General features: G+C 43.8%; 1 protein-coding gene across 6 annotated transcripts in view; it reads left to right on the forward strand.

Moving 5' to 3' along the window:
• TSPAN5 (tetraspanin 5) overlaps window positions 1-14,389 on the forward strand; it is a 186,832-nt gene that overhangs the window by 135,884 nt on the left and 36,559 nt on the right. The window contains exon 2 of one of the 6 annotated variants that reach the window (XM_078366781.1): window positions 2,890-3,194. The exons of 4 other annotated variants lie outside the window; for them this stretch is intronic. In XM_078366781.1, coding sequence (XP_078222907.1) covers window positions 3,192-3,194 — 3 coding nt within the window. In that variant the 5' untranslated portion in view covers window positions 2,890-3,191. Of the gene's footprint in view, window positions 1-2,889; window positions 3,195-10,780; window positions 10,940-14,389 lie in introns of all 6 variants that reach the window. One more of the 6 variants, XM_035293277.3, reaches the window with a different exon arrangement.

Consider the following 14,389-nt stretch of genomic DNA (forward strand, 5'->3'; position numbering starts at 1 on the left):
AACTCTGAAGGGGATTTTAAACATGAGTATGGAAATATGAAAACAGAGCTTGAAGTGAAGGCACCTGTCATCGTTCTTTTTGTAAATGGTTGATTTGATCAGAGGTATAACTTCAGTGATAGCTGTTAAGAAGGCTCCTGGCATTTTTAAGATGGAGCATTTCAAAAGGCCCACCAGGAGAAAATTCAGTTCCTGTTTCAGTGGAGACTTGTTCTCAGAGATTATTTCTTGGATGACTTCATTGCCAATGTTATCAACAAGGTTTCACTTTGCAGAAGCTTTCCGAATTGTAACAAGAAGTCCGTGTACTCTGAGTATAGTTTTCTGTAGTGGCTTTGCCTAAATGTGGGGTTGGGCATGTAGGCCCCGGGAGCGCAGAAGTGTTAGAAACACAATTCAGCTCATTCTGTAGAATGTCTGAAGCTCTGAAGTTACACTTTCCTGGCATTTCTGTTATTTCAAAGGCAAGAGGTTTACTAAAATGTACCTGAAACATGCAGTTATTTCTTAGGAACTTTGAATATTTACAGTTAAATTAGAACACTTTAAAGTGAAAAAATGATGCATTGTAGCAGACATCTGTTAATAAGTCACTTTCCCTCTGCAAATATATAAACGTCCTGTATTTCTTAGAAAAGAGATTTCATCAGCGAAACCAAAAAAACAGAACCCACAAAAACAAAATAATTCAAACACACACACACATATATCGGCATAGAGAGAGCATTTGTGGTGTTTAAAAGTACCAAAAATAGCTATTGCTTAATATCTCAGCAGCCTCCTCAGATTGGACAGTGCTGACATCCCACAGGGCAAGCCCAAGCAAGCCAGGGAGCCAGAGAACAATTTAAGACACCAGACTCTTCTGTGGAACAATAACACTGAGTGTCAAGAACTGTGAAGGGTCTGAGGTTTCACCCTGCATGCCAGCCAACAAGCTACACTGCCACAGTGTCACAAACCCTGGCAGGAGGCATCACATTGCTGGGGCAGAGACAGAGGAGTTTATTAATCACAGCAATGCCAGGAACCAGAGGATCAATATTTTTGTACACTTTCCCTGAACCCTAATTTATACAAAATGGTACAGAGAGGGCCAGGTATACATAGTGGGTTGTATTCTAGGAAAGAAATCCTGAACTTAGGGAACTCTGGTCTCTTATAATGGGCAGTAAGCCTGCCTGATCCTTGCTCTGTGAAGAAACATTGTCTGTGTCTTTCAAGGCTGTCTGCTGTATAAATTTCCTTGAAAAGGTAGTAATGAAGGACTCACTTGTAATTTCAGGCAGTGCCTTGCTGATAAGGTGGCACACGCCTGTAATCCCAGTACTTTGGGAGGCCAAGGTGGGCAGATCATAAGGCCAGGAGTTCGAGACCAGCCGACCAACATGGTAAAACTCTGTTTGTACTAAAAATACAAAAATTAGCTGGGCCTGTTGGCATGCACCTGTAATCTCAGCTAATCAGGAGGCTGAGGCAGGAGAATTGCTTGAACCCAGGAGGTGGTGGTTGCAGGGAGCCGAGATGACACCACTGAACTCCAGCCCAGGTGACAGAGTGAGACTGTCTCAAAAAAAAAAAAAGTGTAGATGTAAGAGAATTGTCTCCCCACACAAACTACTCTGGAAACAGACACCACAAGTACCGATATCATGAATGGCTAATCTGCGCTGATTTCTAAAGGCGGTGCAGGTGCCAGATGACATAGCCGTAGCTGCAACATTATATCTCTGTTATTTTAATAGATGGATAAAAGGTGGTATTTTAATTTATCCTGCATATGCAACATATTCTTTTCCAAACATCTTCCCTGTGTTTGACAATCACAGTCTTGTGACATTGCAGTGGGTGTTGTTATTGCCCATTTACCCTTAAAGAGACTGTCATTCAGTGACTTGACCAACGTCACACACACAGTTACTATGAGGCTTGCCATTACACCTGGGAGTTCCTGACTCCCCGTCTGATGGTCTTTGGAACACATTGTGTAACTCTGCCTCCCTTTTGTCTCCATAAGGTATAGAATATTTGCAGGTATTACAGAGGTGCCCCAGGCCAGTCCTGAGTTCCTTTTTGGCAGTTTCCACGCCTCCCAACTCATCTTACCCAGCCACACACACAGTGTCTAGTGATCATAATGGACTCATTTGAGTTGAGGGAAGTTACTTTTTTTTAATGCTTTCTTGTTGCTCTATATTTTAATTTCCACTTAATGGAACACAAACAGTCTCCAATGTTGCCACCCCTTTGCTTAGTGGAGCTGGCCCCTTTCTCTCCTTAATGCGTAGTTGCTGTGTGAGCTTTGGTGGCACTTCTTTCTTGATTTCCTGCTGCCTTAAAAAAAAAAAAAAGACAGAGTCTCACTCTGTCACCAGGTTAGAGTGCAGTGGTGTGATCTCAGCTCACTGCAATCTCTATCTCCTGGATTCCCCTGCCTCAGCATCCCAAGTAGGTGGGACTACAGGCATGCACTATCACACCCGGCTAATTTTCTGTATTTTAGTAGAGACAAGGTTTCACCATGTTGGCCAGGGCAGTCTCAATCTCTTGACTTGGTGATCCCCCCGCCTCGACCTCCCAAAGTGCTAGGATTACAGGCGTGAGCCACCACGCCCAGCCTCCTGCTGCCCTTTTATCTAATTCTTCTGCGTCTCCCCTTTAGGTCCCCTCTGTGCACTGCCTCATAAATCTTCCTGTTCTCTAAGACAATCCCTTGATCCTCTTTCCTCCAGACTATATGTGGCCTTAATGACAACCATGATAACAGTTATTTATTGAGCCAGGCATGTGCCACACAATTTGAGCACATTATTTGAGCACATGCATTATCTCATTTAGTCTTCTCAATGACTCCACGAGATAGATACCACTTGTCTCTGTGTTTTGTAGAGCAAGAAATAGAGGACGGATGTTGGGGTCAGGCACGTCTGCCGGGAGGCTACCGACCTGCGGGAGTCCCCAAGACCGCCAACGTAGATGTCTCGTTCAACCTGAGGGAAAGAGTGCGCGGAAGTGAAAGAAAAAAGAAAAGCGGAGTCTGGAGGGCTGGCTTAGGCTATGTCCAAGCAGCAATTTTATTTTTGCAATATGTTCCATTATATACTTTTCTGAAGTTAATGTTGTTTACACCAGATCAACATACTTAAGTTACAGTAAGCAAGTTATGCCCACTAAGTTACGCCCAGTAAGTTATGGTAAGTTACAGTTAACACCCAGTAAGTTATGGTAAGTAAGTTACAGTTACACCCAGTAAGTTACGGTAAGTAAGTTACCAAGTGTAAATACTTAAGTTAATATTTTACAATGAAGGTAACAAGGGTCCAAAATGAACACAATCAAGCAATAAACCATAAGGAGCCGAAAGTGGACACAGTGCCTCCCAAGACCTCATATCCATAAAGTAATGTCTGTTAATTATTTTGAATAGCATAGTCCCTCTCTCAGTTCCCGCTTTCCCTCAGCTCGACTCCCCCAACCGGGGATCTGTGTCTGGGCTCAAGCTCACCATATGGCGAGGCCCATTTCCTAGGGGACTCACACGGGAGCAGTCCCCACAGATCCCTCAGACGGACAAGTTAAATTACTTGTCTGAGGTCGCACAGCCACTAAGTGGTGGAACCTGAATGCTAAGCTAACCCTGACTCTGGAGCCACCCGCTATCCAGCCTCCAGATTTCCTTGCACCTGAGTCAGGATCTTTCCACATCAGTGTCTGACATCTGTCTTGGAAATGAAAATCTAAAACTGATATTTTTCTCAAAACATTCTCTACTTCTAGTATTCCTAACTTTGTAAATGACACCAAAAGCCTGCCAAGTGTTTAGGCTAAAAACTGGGGCATTTTCTTAGACTGCACGCTCTTCCTCATCTTACAGGACATTCCCCTTCACCATTCATTCTTTTCCTTTCCAACAGACTCACTGTCTCACTCAGGCTGGAGTGCAGTGACATGATCATACCTCACTGTAACCTTGAACTCATGGGCTCAAGTGATCCTCCCACCTCATCCTCCCAAGTGGCTGTGGCTACAGACACATACCACCATGCACAGCTAATTTTTTTAATTTTAGTTTTTATTTTCACTGTGTTGCCCAGGCTGATCTCGTTCCTGGGCTCAAGCAGTCCTCTCATATTGACCTCCCAAAGTGCTGGGACCATAGGTGTCCCCATTGCACCTGGACCTAAAGGCCCGTGGTTTTAACCTTGCAGCCTGCTGCTTCCCGTCACTGAGTCCATAGAGTCTCCACCTCTTCATCTGCTGTATTCATCTTGCTGTGGCTCCTCTTCCTTTTTCAGCTGGTGTCATTCTCACCAAATTAGTAGCCTCCCAATTTGTCTTGAGCCCTGCAGTGTCATCTCTCTTCAATTCCTTTTTCGTACTGTGCTGTAATGATTTTTCTGAAATGCAAATCTGATAACTGTTTTGGTTAAAACCCTTGGTTGGCTTTCCATGGCTTGCTGGTCCCTTGGTACCCACAACACATACAGCCATGCTGATCAGGCCCCACTTACCCCTTGTAGCCCAGAGGTTCTCAAACTTTACCATGTATCACAATTACCTGGAGGTCTTATTAAGAAGATAGAACTTGCTGGTCTCTGCCTCCAGAGTTTCTGATGCAGTAGGTCTGAAGCTGCCTGAACATTTGCATTTCTGACAAGTTCCCTGGTGCTACCACTGGTGTGGGAACCATAGCCTGCCTAGTGCCTTGTCTGACTTTCTCTGCTCCAGCCCTGGAACCACTGGCAGGTTCCTGAAGGGACATGCTGTTTCAGGCTTTGATCCTTTTGCATAAGCTGTTGCCTCTACAGGAGATAGTCTTTCTATCATCTTCCTTTTAAAATACAGTCAGTTCAAGTGTCACTTCCTAGGAAGCTTCCTCTGACCCCTGCAGTGATCTCATAGCTTCTGTGTTTCTGTGGAAACCCATGTGCATCTCTGGGAATGCACCATTTCTGTAATTGAGTTGTTTTGTTTATGTATCCCCCACCCACTCCCACCAGACCATTAGCTCTTTTAGAAAAGATATCTATTTTCTTATTCACCCTTCTATCCCTGATACCTAGCATGGTGGCTGATATATAGTGAAGATATTCATTCAATAAATTGAATGATATAATCCTACTTTTACCTTGAAAAGGAATAATTCTATGTTGGTCTTTATTTGCATTAACCTTTATCATACCATGTTTTTAAATATCAAGATAGGCTGAGCGTGGTATGGCTTATGCCTGTAATCCCAACACTTTGGGAGGCTGAGAGGGGAGGATCAAGTGAGCCCAAGCAAATTTTTTAAAAAGTCAAGATGTTTCAACATAAAAACTGTGCATCTGACAGTATTAAACTTTCGAAGCTGCTGTTAGGGAGAGCTCATAATTCAGCTCTTTAATGTAAACAGCAGTTTATTCCTACAAAGGCTGATGTTTGTCTATAGATAACTTACTTCTCATGCCTCTGATTTGAAGTGCTTGAGTTATTCCTCAGTCCTTCTCAGCCTTCAGAACATTTCTCTGGTATGTTTTTCAGCCTTAGATTTATCTAATCAGGGAGCTACAGATGGAAGGGTGCAAGCCTTTCTTTTACTGAGACAAGCAAAGATTAGTGGGCTGTAAACTTGCAGCCTCCATGTTTCAGTCCAAAAGAGGATGGCTCATCCCTCACGTTCCCTTTTACGTGCCTGCATTGCCTGGGTAATTTCCAAGAAAAGTATCAGTTTGATAGCTTGCACAGCCCTCTCCTCTCCCTCCACATCTCAGATTACTAGCACTTGCCAAAATGTCAAACTCCAAACCCTAACAAAGGAGTTTCTAAACAAGATTGTCCTTGGATTGTAGACATGTCTTCAAGGGGTGCCCAGGCCTTCTCCTGGTATAGTGCAAGTCCAAAGGCAAAGAGCCCTTTCATCTTCTGGGAAAGCAGGAGAGAACACAGTTCCAAAAATGCCTGGATACCTCCAAATAGACCTCACCCCCTTCCCAGCCTCTGCTGTGTGGTGTTTTTCAGGAACCATTCCATGAGTTATTCTAGCCATATCATTCTGCTTCCATAATTCAACAAGCAAGCAGCGAGCAGCTATTTCCTGCAGGTGGATATGTGGCTGAATTATATATTCCTCGCACGGCAAGTAGCAACATCTTGCCCAGTAGTTCAGAACAATTGGTATCTCCATTCAGTTATTTGGATAGAAATTTCCCTCTGCCAGAGCATGATTAGTTTCTGAGCACCATCAGTCTCATGCCTGTTTGCATGTTTTGTAGCTCACTGTAAGCTTGTCACAGGATTAAAGCATGAAACCAATTATTCTGGTCTCTTATTTATGTCTTAGGACCAGTTTTAATCTGTTTTGTGGTGTTGCTATAATAGAATACCTGAGACTGGGTGTTTTATAAAGAAGAGACATTTACTTAGCTCATGGTTCTGCAGGCTGGGAAGTTCAAGGCCATGGCTCTGGTTTCTGGGGAGGACTTCTGTGCTGCATCACAACATGCCAGAGACACACAAAGTGGGGGCAGACACATGCAAAGAGGGATCAAACAAGAGGAGGAAACTCAATGCCAACCAACTCTTGTGGGAAATAATTCATTTCCACAGAACTAATCCAGTCTCAGGAGAACAAGAACTCACTGCTATTAATACAAGTATTCAGTTACCTCTAGAATAGCTGAAAGCCATTCATGACCCAAACACCTCCCACTAAGCCCTACCTTCTGACGCCACCACACTGGGGATCAAATTTCAACTTGCATTTTGGTGAGGACAGATAAATGGTGTACAAACCATAGCAGGATGCTTTTGGCTACATGTAGCTTTAGCTAAGATGGGAGGGGCTTACTTAAAATAGGATCCTAGGGGATATATGGCACCCAGCATAACGAGTGCCACCACAGGTACCAGGATAAGAAACCAGAAGTACTCAGGAACATAAGCTACTTTTGGTGTCTTTTCTACTTTCTCTATCTACATAACATCCCCCAGTCTCTTCTAGCATGAGGGAGAGTGAAGCTGACAAAAATCACTTTGTCCAATACCAGACTCTTGGGAAAAGGAAGACTCTGGCCCAGCTTGGCATTCAGTGGAATAGCTCTTGCTGAGTCACATGTCTGACCTGAGTGACTCATCTGTCCAGAGAGTGGGAGAAGGCCCATCCTCCACAAATATTCCTGCAGGAGCCCCCACTGGGGCAGGGCCAGTTTTCAGACAGGGTGATGTAGATGGAAGAACTGACTGTGGGGTTTTTTGTTTGTTTTCTTAAGATGATGTCTTGCACTGTTGGCCAGGCTGGAATGCAGTGCATGATCCCAGCTCACTGCAACCTCCGCCTCCTGGGTTCAAATGACTCTCCTGCCTCAGCCTCCTGAGTAGCTGGGATTACAGGCATATGCCACCATGCCCGGCTAATTTTTGTATTTTTAGAAGAGATAGGGTTTCACCTTGTTGGTCAGGCTGGTCTCAAACTCTTGACCTCGTGATCTGCCCACCTCAGCCTCCCAAAGTGCTGGGATTGCTGGCGTGAGCCACTGCGCCTGGCCTTGGTTATCATTTATATCCCACATTCTTTCTAAAAGATTCTGTAAAAAATAGGTACAATGAAAGTAAACCCATTCACACAGGATATCATGCAAAAACCAAGAGTGATAAGGTTAGGGAGAGGAAAGATGCATCTTGAAGTCCTGATAGGGAGAAACATCTTTAATGCAGAATTCAAATTAATCAAAACTGGTAGATTTAAAAGTTCTGGGGCTAGTCGTCCGGAATTCAAAATCCAGGTTGCTAAGAAAGGAAATGGAAAAGATTTGAAATTAAGTACCATATTAATATCTGACTAGAGTGTGTTCATTTCTTTTAAACACACAGGGTACTATATATATTGTTCCTGAAAGGACCCTCAAGCTGAAATTGAGGAGAGAGAGGATGAATGGGAGGCCAGATGCAGATGCTGCCACTTCCTGTGAGCACTTGCTCCCTGGTTAGCACAGGCCCCATTACCCCTGTTATCTGATCCCAGGACACATCACTTCTTCATAATCCTCTGTGTTTGGAGGTGTGTATGCATAAATGTCAAATAAGGGCACTTGCAGCGAGTGATACCGAAGTTCATGAGAGAGAGAGAACTAGCCTCTGATCGCTGTGAACTAGTATATTTTCTTGTACTTGAAGGAGGCAGGACTTGAAGCTGCATTTCCTATTGATCAGTTGTAAATGGCAGGTTTGGAGGGGCAGGTTGAGAAATGTGTCAGGAAGGGGGCAGGAGGTGATGTTAATGAAAATACTGTGCCAAGCACTCAGTGCTCACATGGTCACATCAGCACCCACCATGGCTTTTGCAGTTCTGAGGTGCCCTTTGTATCTCCATTTGACAGGTAGGGACACCAGGGATCTAGGAAGTTAAGAAGCCCTCAGGTGATTCTTTGTCTCAGGAGAAACCAGAGTCCTCACCACGGCCTCCAAAGCCCGACACAGCCTGGCTCCCATCATCCTCTGTGCTGTGCTTTGTAGCCACTTGGTGGCTGTGCCTCCAAACTTGGAATGCTGTTCCCCAGCACCTGCCACTCCCTCCTTCATCTCTTTTGGGTTTTTTGCTTATATGTCACTTTTTTGTTTGTTTGTTTGAGATAGAGTCTTGCTCTGTAGCCAGGTGCCAGGCTGGTGTGCAGTGGCACAATTTCGGCTTATTGCAACCTCTGCCTCCTGGGTTCAAGCAATTCTCCTGCCTCAGCCTCCCAAGCAGCTGAGACTACAGGCACACGCCACCACACCCAGCTAATTTTTGTATTTTTAGTAGAGACAGGGTTTCACCATGTTGGCCAGGATGTTCTCAATCTCTTGACCTCGTGATCTGCCCGCCTCAGCCTTCCAAAGTGCTGGGATTACAGGCGTGGGCCACCGCACCCGGCCTATATGTCACTTTCTTAGTGAAGACCTCCCTCGTTTGCTCTACTTTCATATTGCAGGGCATCCCGTTTTCCACCACATGACAAGCCCCTGACGCTGATCTCTTTCCACAGCACTTCCCATTTTAAAAAATTCCCTGCATCTACTCACTTATGTTTCTTTATATATCCTTTCTCTCCCTGCACACTTCAGCTAGAGTGTCAACCCCACAAGACCAGTCACTTTGTTTTGTTTCCCTGTTTATCCAAAGCCCCTAGATGACCTCCTTGCGCGTGGTAGAAGCTCAATAAGTATTTGCCAAATGAACAAAGACCCTTCCAAGATCACGGAACTACGAAGCACTGGAGTCAGGGTGCAGCAGGCAGGGTGCACTCGGCCCACACTGAAAGGAGGCCATCAGGACGAAGTGACGTGAGAGATGGTGACCCTGGCCCGGATGGGACATGTCCTGTTTACAGTTTGAGCTTTATCAGTCACGCCATCTTATCATGAGGATTCCAGACACTTTGAACGAACAAACTGGGACACGGGGACCCAATGGGAAAACTGGGATTGACTTTGTGCATATTGAATTTTCCACCAGCCCACACTTACTCCTTTGACATGGCCGGAATTATGCCCAGAGGTTGTTTTATTCCTGAAATAGATCTCTCCTCTATAAAGACATTTATTTTGTTATCAGAAGCATTTAGCCAACTTATGTAGACCCCTGCTAAAACTGGAGTGTTGTTCAGACTAAAGCGTCAGAAAATGTATGATAGAATAGAAAGTACAGGTGATGCAGCTTCAGGAAAATACATCTTTCCTAACGGCACTTCTCCCCTTTCCTCCCTTCTGTGCCAGATGTTCTAAGTGCATCTCTCCTGTTTATTCAGGGAGAGATTAAAATTTTCTTAAAGACTTCATCAGAATGTTGGGTTTTTTTCCATTCCTTGTTACTTAGGATGATATTTTTGTGACTTCAATTTAGGCGAGAAGATTGACTTGATCTTTATTTTTCTCTGTCATATTTGCCTTGTGTTCTGTTATTTTGAGTCTGTTCACAGGATGTTGGGAAGAGGCCATTGGTGTAATCGCTATGTTTTTAAGCAAAGAACATTAAAAATGGCAATTTGGCTGGGCGCAGTGGCTCACGCCTATAATCCCAGCACTTTGGGAGGCCGAGGCGGGTGGATCACGAGGTCGAGAGATTGAGACCAACCTGGTCAACATAATGAAACCCCGTCTCTACTAAAAATACAAAAAATTAGCTGGGCATGGTGGCGCGTGCCTGTAATCCCAGCTACTCAGGAGGCTGAGGCAGGAGAATTGCCTGAACCCAGGAGGCGGAGGTTGCGGTGAGCCGAGATTGCCCCATTGCACTCCAGCCTGGGTAACAAGAGTGAAACTCCATCTCAAAAAAAAGGAAAATGGCAATTTATGAATTGTCTTGGAACTTGATGTATATCATATATGTAATTGTTTTTTATTAATAAAAGTAGTAAGCATGGTGGAAATTATGTAGATTTTGTAATAACTTATTTTTTCAAAGTATACAAGCTGACATTTATTTCAAAAAGAATTCAGATAGCAGCCACAATACCCATAAAAGAAAACTGTCCTTCAGAAGTGCCTCTAGATCAAGCTAGTTATGAAATTGGCACCTGAGAATTACTTCTGTCAGAGAGGATGTAAGTCTTTGGAATTTCGAAGAGCCATAGACTCTGTGTAGAAGATGCCAGCAATGTAGGCATCATCCTTAACACCTCCTTCCCCTTCTCCCCATCTGCACTGAAAATGTCAGTTTTGCTTCTCAGTAGCTCTCAGTTCCATCCATCTCATCATATTTCAGCCCAGGACATGATCGGATCTTGCCTGCATTACCAAAGTCACCTCCTTTCGGTCTCTGTAGATGCACTTGGACTCCAATCTTTTCTGCAACCCAGATCCTCATTTTTCCAAGGCTCGTGTCTGCAAAGACCTGCCTGCCTAATCCACCCCTGCTCACCGCACAAAACTGGCCTTTAAATGGCTTCCTGGCACTTGTGGGGGAATGACTGGATTCCTTCAGGTGAGCTACTAGGCCTGCATGGGCTGATCCGTGCTCATGTCTGTAATTGCAAATCTGCCATACTTTCCCCACTTCCCCACCTCCCCCGTTCTTTGTGCACCAGCCACACCAGTTGCCTTTTAGACCTGTTTACTTGTCATGCTCCTCTCACGACAGGGACTTTGTACATTCTCTGCTTTGCCTGAAACACTCTTCCTCCTTTCTTTGCTCATTAACTCCTTCTCGTCCTTCAGACTCCATTTACACATTCCTCACTCACGAAAACCTTCCCAGATGCCCCTCTGGGTCAGATCCCCTGTTACAGTCATCTTTGGCCTTATTTGTTTCTCCTTTGTAGCACCATCAAGAATGATTGTATGATTTACTCTTTATTTGATCTCTCTCTCTCTCTCTCTCTCTCTCTCTCTCTCTCTCTCTCTCTCTCTCTCTCTCTCTCTCTCTTCTTAGGGGACTGTATGCTCATTGGAGGCAGGAACTGTTTGTGTTTTCTTATTTTCATATATCCCAAGAGAAAAGTAGTGTCTAGTACAAAATAGAAACTCAAAAATATTTGTTGCAGATTCTAAATGAATGGATGAATGGCTTCTTGAAGTATACATTTTCATACCAGTTAGAATAAGGCACTGGACCAATTTCAAAATGTTAGAGGTTCAGCAAGGATGAAAACCGCCAGATATGAAGGAAGGGATCTTCGTCTTGTAGAACTCAGAGAAAAGTGGTCCAGAGGTAACTAATCACCCTCATCATATCCTGAGGTCATTTTCCTGTCCAGCTGTTCCTGAGGGTTGTCTCTGCTGGCTGTGGTTCTGCTATGCTGGAAGGCTGCATCAGCCTGCCCGATGGCCATTCTCACTTCCATGTGGGAAAACATACCATTGATACCTAGAAATTAAAAGAGTAATTTAGAGTCTTAGGGCATGAGTTTCATTACAGTTCTCTATCTCTGAGCTTTCTCTGTAGACAAATATTCTATGCATATTAGGAAAATATAATAGTTTTGGTCTTGGGCTAAGGACTCAGATTTTCTGAGCAATGCAGCTCAGGCACCTTTGTGGTCTTGGGAGAAATACTTAAAAATTTTTTTCTTTTTTCTTTTTTTTTTTTAGAGATGGGGTCTCGCTCTGTCTCCAGGCTAGAGTGCAGTGGCACGATCTCAGCTCACTGCGACCTCCACCTCCTGGGTTCAAACAATTCTCCTGCCTCAGCTTCCTGAGTAGTTGGAACTACAGGTGCGTGCCACCACGCCCAGCTGATTTTTGTATTTTTACTAGAGACAGGGTTTCACCATGTTGCCCAAGATGGACTCGATCTCTTAACTTCGTGATCCACCTGCCTCAGCCTCCCAAAGTGCTGGAATTACAGGCATGAACCACCGTGCCCGACCTTAAAATTTCTAAGCCTCAGTTTTCCTATCTATAAAATGGGGATTAGAACAATAACTCATGCCTGGGATATTGTTGTGGGATACTTTGTACCAACATTATTTTATAAAAATATAATACAAACCACCTATGTAGTTTACATTTTCCATAGCTATCTTTAAAAGGTAAAATGAAATTAATTTAAATGTCTTATTTGACTCAGATATCCAAAATGGTATCATGTCAACATGCAATCAATAACAAACCACATATTAATGAGATATTTTACATTCTTTTTATTCATATTAAGTTTTAAAATTCAGCACGTACTTAACACTCACCAGCACAGCTCAGTGTGAAGCAGCAGTCATGTGCCACGTAACTATGCTTCAGTTGACAGCAGACTGCACATGCAAAGGTGGTCCCATCAGATTGTTATACTCTGTTTTTACTCTGTCTTTTCCCTGTTTAGATGTGTTTAGATGCCAGATACTTACCATTGTATTACAGTTGCCTACAGTATTCAGTACAGTAACATGCGGTGTAGGTTTGTAGCGTAGGAGCAATAGGCTATACCACAGAGCCTTGGAGTGTAGTAGGCTAGACCGTCTGGGCTTGTGTTGGTACACTGTATGATGTTTGCCTGACTACACATTTCTCAGAACGTATTCCCTTTTTGAAGTAACACGTGGCTGTAGTTTAGCCATACTTAGCATTCAACAAATGTTGGCAAAATTATTGTTATGTATTTTAAAACATCAAAATTTGGGTTGACAAACATTTGTACTGCACATTTGTGTATGTTGCCATGTGGGAAGATGCCTCAGAAATGTTTTTTTTTTCGATTTCAAAAGAATAAAGGGTTGACTTTAAGAGTTCTCACTGTTTCCTGCAAGTGGGCCTCCCTGGGTTTCAGAGTGAGGTCAGTTTGGTGGTTTATGGTCGTCTTTTCTTTGGGAGGTGGAAAGGGGAAACTGAATGTGCCTCAAGTATTGCGTGCCTGTCTCTGTTTTTTGGCTCTTCTCTGTTTAATTATTTGGAACTGGAACGACTTGATTTTAAAACAAAACATATGGTCTGAGAGTAATTGGGAGGACATTTGCTAGTGATGTAGCACTGAAGGTATGTATCATTGAGGCCCAGGCTTGCACCACTTGCCTGCTTAGGTATTGAGTGTTTCCCTTGTGTTCTTTTTTCCCCCAATTCCTAAACCCTTGTTTGGAAAGTCATAGTCAAAGCAGGAAATATGGGAGCAACATTATAACAGAAATTTTATGTGAGTATTCTTTAAATCCCTACTTCTTTTCTCTCTCCTCTTTATGGAAAACCATTGGTTTCCAAGCTATTTATATGGCTTGTGAAAGAAAAACATCACAAAGTGCTAAGAAGAAAGAGGAAAACTTTATTTTAAAAGGAGACTGTGGGCCAGGCGTGGTGGCTGACACCTGTAATTCCAGAACTTTGGGAGGCTGAGGCGGGCAGATCACCTCAGGTCAGGAGTTCCAGACCAGCCTGGCCAACATGGTGAAACCCCATCTCTACGAAAAATACAAAAATTGGCTGGGTGTGGTGGCAGGCGCCTGTAATTCCAGTTACTTGGGAGGCTGAGGCAGGAGAATCGCTTGAACATGGGAAGTGGAGCTTGTAGTGAGCTGAGATCGTGCCATTGCACTCCAGCCTAGGGGAGACAAGAGCGAGACTTCATCTCCAAAAAAAAAAAAAGGGAGGTTGTGGACCCATCATTGAATTTCTCTGTTCTTCTGCTTGATTCCATTGCTGACACCAAAGTGGGAAATTTTCAGTTCCACAGCCAATTCTTATGTGAAGGCAAGGTTTTTGTCTGCCTTTTCCACACCCCTTTGCTTGTTGGGGGAGGAATATATGATGTGCTGATCATGTGTCATGTAATTCCAGCCGGAATGCCTCAACTTTCTGAATTATGGGGGCAAAAAGGAACTTATCAGGACTGGTGAGAACATGTATTTTTCTTGTTCAAGTCTCTGCTTCTCTACTTAGAAGCTGTGTGCCTCTGAGCAAGTTATTTCAACTCTCTAAGCCTCATTTTCCTCTTTCCTAAAAAGGGGATACT

The sequence above is a fragment of the Callithrix jacchus genome, chromosome 3 (assembly GCF_049354715.1).
Source record: "Callithrix jacchus isolate 240 chromosome 3, calJac240_pri, whole genome shotgun sequence".
Taxonomy (NCBI): Eukaryota; Metazoa; Chordata; class Mammalia; order Primates; family Cebidae; genus Callithrix; species Callithrix jacchus.